Source organism: Eptesicus fuscus, chromosome 6 (genome assembly GCF_027574615.1).
Source record: "Eptesicus fuscus isolate TK198812 chromosome 6, DD_ASM_mEF_20220401, whole genome shotgun sequence".
In the NCBI taxonomy this organism is placed as follows: domain Eukaryota; kingdom Metazoa; phylum Chordata; class Mammalia; order Chiroptera; family Vespertilionidae; genus Eptesicus; species Eptesicus fuscus.
In genome coordinates this window covers 17,244,478-17,250,477 of record NC_072478.1, presented here as the reverse complement: position 1 = coordinate 17,250,477, position 6,000 = coordinate 17,244,478, and the positions used below count along the sequence as shown (strand labels likewise).

Below are 6,000 nucleotides of genomic sequence, written 5' to 3'. Positions count from 1 at the left end.
GTGCCCTTGACCGGAATTGTACCCAGGACCCTTCAGTCCACAGGCCGACCCGCTATCCACTGAGCAAGCCCTTTTTTATTTTATTTGCAACTAAAAGCATTCATGAAACCCATTCCCGATGATGAATCCCATGGCCCGGCTCTGGCCACTCAAATACAGAAGTAGCCCAGATCTTAGGAGGGGAGTCCCTGAATTTACGGAGGGAATCTGAGCTGAATGAGACTCAGTTTCTGCTCCCTGATGAGATGAAGGCTCAAAGCAGAAATTAAGTTTAGTTGTAGCAAAAGGAAGTTTCCGTTCTTTGAGATTAAATAAATAAAACAATAAAATGAGAGTAATTAAATAAAATGAGACTCTCACCTGCTACATCAAAACAAAACAAGATCCCAAACAAGGGGCTCTGGGTTGAATTGCGGAGGGGGGCGGGGGGGGGAGGGGGGGGGAGGGGGAGGGAGGGGAGGGGTGTCCCTGGCTTCGCATCCTGACTCCACCCCTTTTCCTGCTCCGTGACGTGGGCAACGCCAGTTGTGGGACTTGCCTCCTGGGCAGGAAGCACGTTCCGCAGCATCTGCAGCTGGAAAACGCTATGTGAGCGTTTCTGTGTTTGTGGGAATGCAAAGCCATCACCATGTTGTCGGAGGCCGGGTGCTTTTTCTTTTTTTAATATCTGCTGTTAATAAAATATTTTTACAGAGACCAAAAAATCAGAGTAGTGCAAAACATCTCCACATCATGCATTCATGACCACTTTTCATGGGTTTTAAACATTTGTTCCAAGTCACATATTTACAGAGAAACGGGGGTATCGGTGGCGATGCTAGACCGACAGGGTGGAGTTAAAAGTGTTTTGCCTTCACATTTGCAGTTACATGCTAAGAGGAGACGTGTGGAGGAAGAACCTCCCTGGCAGGTTTCAGGGTCTGAGGGGCGGGGCCGGGGGTGGGTCTGAACCCCCTCCACCCACCTGTGTGGCCGGGATGCTCAGAGAATCCTACACCTGTGACCCAGCCTGGAAAGAGTCACTATGGCTGGGCAGGGGTGAAGGGAGGGTGGGGGTGGGGGGGGGGGTAGGGGAGGAGGTCTTACTCAACACCATCAACTGGATTTCTCTCTTTTAAAAAAAATAAAAGGCAAAGAGAAAAGCAACACGTGTCAGCGAAGACGACTTTGGTCCTTGACAATTTTTAGGAAAGCATGTTCAGGGGACATTCAGGGTCGAGAGACAAACCAAGTCCCCAGAGAGCTCCCCTTCCTCTGCATCCAGACAGCAGAGTTTGGGGTGACTCTAGGGTATTCCTGCTGTCCCGCCCCTCAGTGTCCCCATCTGCAAGATGGACAGTGCAGGGGCTGGACGCTGGGGACGAAAAGGTCTCTGAGGTCCCAGCAGAGAGGTCCCAAGGATTTCTAGTTGGGTGTGAAGTATTTTTTTGCATCTCTGATGGGGGTATGGAGAGGTGTCAGGCTCTGGTGCCTGAGTCAGAGGGTGTGGGGGACATGGCCAGGTACCTCCTCCTTTTAGGGAAACCCTTCTAGGTGAGACCGGTCCCTTCTCCTAGGTCACCAGTTTTGCCATTTCTCCTCTCTCTGTCTCTGTAGCTCCCCATCTCTGAGTCTCTCTCTGTCCCCATTGGGGTGTGATCTCACTTTCCCGATTTACCTTCTCTCCCTCCTTCTCTTGGTCTGTGTCCTTACTCTGCGCCTGTCCCTCTTGGGGAGGGGACTGGCTCTGTCCAAGATGTCCCTCACTGTCCACCTCTCTGCCTCATCAGAGGCCCACCCCACTTCATCTTTTTCCTGATCCTGCATGCGCCCCCAAAACTTGGGCCATATCTTGGCATGAAGCAAGGCCCATGCAACCCTGAGACCCCATCAGGGCTAAGAACCCTGGTCACCCCAGGTGAGGTGGCAAAAGCCTACATATATCACCCAAGCTTGGGCACTAAGTACACTTGCTGGGTGGCCTTGGGGGAAGTCCTACTCCTCTCTGAGCCCTGCTGCTCCTGATTTCAAACCCTTCCCACTCCCTGGATCCCTCTCCCGTCTCTTCCATATCCCCTCTTCACTCTGTCTTGTGACTCAACCACAGTCCGGCTCAAGTGCCTCCTGTGTGCCCAGATCTGTGTTGGAGGGGGAGGTTGATAATGGGGATGGTCACGGACAGACACACATGTACATGGGTGGGCACACACAGATGTTCCCCAGGACATAATTCAACTAGGCATGCCTCGCTGTCATCCCTGTGCCCAACAGCCTGTGTGGGCTTGAGAGGCCTCAGACCCCAGTTTGGAGAAAACAGAGCCCCTCACAAACACCCCCAGTCCCACTGCTTCTAGGGCAAAGGGTGGGGACGTCCTGAGGGGGAACAGTGATGGTTTTCTACAGGAGGAGATATTTGTGCTGAGTTCTAGTCTCTTTCTGTTCTTTCCTGTCTGGAGAATTCTGGGAGAGGAAGAAACAGGCAGGGGGCTGGGTCCAGAAAAATCCCAAATCCTTACTTTTTGTTGGCAGGAGGTCAAGAGTTCCCAGGGTATCTCCCATGGGGTCCTAGCAGAAAGGGCTGAGGGCAGGGGTTTTTCTTGGCAACCAGAAGTGGGAGGGGGCAGTAGTAGGCTTGGCCCAGACCCCCATTCCTTGTAAGGGTTGGGGGAGGTCCCCTGAGGGGGGTTAGCAGCAATGGGGAGCTCTGTGGGGTCATCTCAGTCCACCCTTGGATGGGGCACACAGGCCAAAGGGAGTGGGGACAAGGCTGGCACTGGGTCCCTCAGCAACACTTTGCGGCTTTTTGCCATCTGCCAAATGAGTGAGTTGAACTCTATGGAATGAGGACTGGGCATGTGGGGGGTAAAGAGGAGAAAAAACCCATAGGGAAATGCGGGTGCCCCAGAGCCCTTCCCTGGGCCCCCAGGGTTTGGGCGCCGGAGGGCGCATGTGCTTTTGAAATTCCATCCTCCTCTCTCTCCCCGTTTATTTTTTGCACAAACATAAGAAGGGACTGGGGTCCACCAGGGCCCTCCAACTACCATCCTAGTCCCTCCAGCCCCAGACCACCAGGGGGTGCTCCAGGAAGCCCTGCCCCTTGCCTCGGGCCCGCCCCTCGAGGGAGCCGAAAGTTCCATACTTGGCAATTGGTCTTGGGCCCCAGGGGTTGGGGACCCGTCTTATGGCTTTTCCTTGGGACAGGAGACAGGGGACCAGAGCCCGGGGACCAGGCCTCCTCCATAAGGGGCGGGGCTCTCCCATCCTAGCTCCATAGGCCCCGTAGGCGCTGCAGGCGTGGCCGCAAGGAGGGAACGTGGCTTTTTCCTTCCCCGCGCTCTAGGGCGTGGCCTCCCGAGGGGGCGGGGCATCGTCCATTCAGAATTCCTCAGTGGGACGCTAAGTCAAGGGCGCAGGCGCACACTGTCCTTGGAGCGGAGCCCGCAGACCGGCCCTCAGGAAGGTCCCAGCACGCAGGCGCCGCCCCGCCCCTTTGCGCACGCGCAGTGCTGCCCGTCCGCGCGCCCCGCCTAAGATGCAGGCGTGGCACCACCCTCCTCGGCGGAGCGCGTGTCCGACTTGAGCTTGACGAACTCCTTGGCTACCTCGTCGTTACTGCGTTGCGACAGGATGCGCAGCACCGTGAGGCCCGTGTCGTCCATGTGGATGCGGCGGCCGAGGGGTAGCCAGCAGGCGGCGCTCCCGCGCTGGGCCAGCTCACGCAACTGCAGCACGGCCAGCCCCACGGTGCGGTCCTCACGCGCAAAGCAGTAGTCTTTGACGCACACCTGCAGCTCGTAGCACTCAGGGCCCGCTTCCGCACTCAGCGTGCTGCGGAGGGCGGGGCGTCAGGTCAGGTCCCGCCCACCGGCCGGCACCACCCCATCGATGGCCCCGCCCTACGCCAGACCCCTCCCCCTCGACCACCCAGGTGGCCCCGCCCCCGCGCTAGACCACACCACGCGCAAGCCTCCCATTTTCATGACCTCCCCCTTTGGGCCATCAGTCCCTGCCCCAAGTGACTGGCCCTACAGCCTTTCGCTGGGCCATGTCCACACCTGCTGACCCCCTCTCCCCCGCCACAACCACTAAGAAATGTCTGTGCCATGTCTCTCTTCTCTCCATTCTGCTCCCCACGCAACGACATCCCATCAGCCTGGCCAAATCATGTCCCTACCCCAGTGACCTTCTCCCAGAGTCCCCTGGCTAGGCCATGTTCCCACCACTCTGTGGTACCCAGCGTCCAAACCCTTAATCGGCTGAGCAGCTGACCTCACCATCCTGCTGCTTCAGATATTGCACCCAGAAGCCCCATTACCAGGCTCCCACCAGAATTCAAGTCCTCCCCTTGATGCGTGGCCTCTCCCCCATGGTCCCTAGATCCTCAAGATGCCCTCCCCATCAGACCCAGCCCTGAAGTCTCAGCTTGACTCTCCCTGCCCCCAGGCTACATCTCCAGTGAAGTTGGGCTCCTGCCCCTCAGGTGACTGGCCCTGATGCTAGCAGAGGATGAGCCTCTCCCTTTGGCCACGCCCACCCCACCCCACGTTGCTCTCAGGCAGCACTCAAGTACTCTAGCCCACCCCAGGAGGCACATGCCCCCACTAGGCCGTGTTCTTGCTCCCAAGCATTGTGTCAGGTAACCAACTACTCCCAAGTCTTCCGACCCCTCGCTCTTCTAACACAGTGGTTGGCAAACTCATTAGTCAACAGAGCCAAATATCATTACAACGATTCAAATTTCTTTTGAGAGCCGAAAACCGACTTCTGCTCATGGGCCACGAAGTTTCATTCGCACTGTACGTGCGCGCCCACACGTGGTATTTTGTGGAAGAGCCACACTCAAGGGGCCAAACAGCCGCATGTGGCTCGCGAGCTGCAGTTTGCTGACCACAGTTCTAACACAGCTGGCCCGCTGTTGTCCCTCAGGGGCCCCCAACTCTCCCCAGCTCTGATGCCCTCTGCACTTCTGTCCCTCAAGAACAGCCCCCAATGTTACCCTGCTCCAGTGAGGTTCACACCTCATCCAAAAATCCACCCACACGACTTCACCCCACCCCAGGTAACCCCTCTGTACACCCTGATCAGAGTTATTTACGTTCCCCAGGGTCTGTCCCGTCTAGACACCTGATGCCTTGACCAAGCTCACACCTGCCCATCAGGAAACCCTATCCAGAGTGACCCCACCCCACCCCACCTCCATGATACACATCCCCATTTCCTAAACCAAACCACAGTCCACTCCTGTCCCCACAGCAGACTCCTCCAGATAACCTGCCCCAACAGACCTAACAAGGCTCACAGCTGACTCCATGAGTCCCCATCCCCCCCACCATGACCACCTACACTATGTAACCACCAGAGTCTCCAGCCCCAGAAATGGCCCTAACCAACACACCCCTCTGCTCGGACTTCCCCTCCACTTTACAGGCCTCATCATGATGTTATATCACACTCGATGCCAACCCCCAAACACACACCTGCCTGCCCCCCAAGGTGGTCAACTCCATCTCAATGTCCCCCCACTGATGTCAGTTCTGCACAAAGGTGCCTCCGTTCCCACCAGCCCTACCTAGGACGTGACCTCTCACATCCCTGTGCCCAAGAACCATTGGCCCATCAGACATCCCTCCTGCCTAGTGGGCTGAGGTTAACCCAGCAAATACCCCCTCCCCAGAGCACCCCAGACTCACAACTGGAAGCTCTCATTGTACTTGGGGGCCCAGCTGTTGTTCTTGGATTTGGTTGCAAACTTGCGTTTCTTGTCGCTGAGATGGGGCCCAATGATGTTGACTTCAATGAACGGCCGGAAAATGCCAGAAGTCTGCCACTTGAGGTCATTGGCAGCCACCACTATTGGAGGAAGTGGATGAGAAGACTGGTCAGGTTCCCTCAATTTGGGGCCATGGTTTTCAAAGCCTGTCTGAAAGACTACATTTCCCAGCATGCTACTGTAGCTGAGTGTAGCTATGGTTATGGCTTAAAAGGGAAAGTGCCCTAAACTTCTCTTTCCTCTAGCTGAAG

General features: G+C 56.4%; 1 protein-coding gene across 4 annotated transcripts in view; it reads right to left on the bottom strand.

The window, feature by feature from the left end:
• Positions 1 to 2,965: 2,965 nt before the first annotated feature.
• Positions 2,966 to 6,000, bottom strand: part of UNC13A (unc-13 homolog A) — a 59,684-nt gene continuing 56,649 nt past the window's right edge. For all 4 annotated transcript variants that reach the window (XM_054716820.1, XM_054716818.1, XM_054716821.1 and 1 more), the window contains 2 exons: positions 5,670 to 5,829; positions 2,966 to 3,807 (listed from right to left, as the gene is read on the bottom strand). In XM_054716820.1, coding sequence (XP_054572795.1) covers positions 3,507 to 3,807; positions 5,670 to 5,829 — 461 coding nt within the window. In that variant the 3' untranslated portion in view covers positions 2,966 to 3,506. The remainder of the gene's footprint in view (positions 3,808 to 5,669; positions 5,830 to 6,000) is intronic.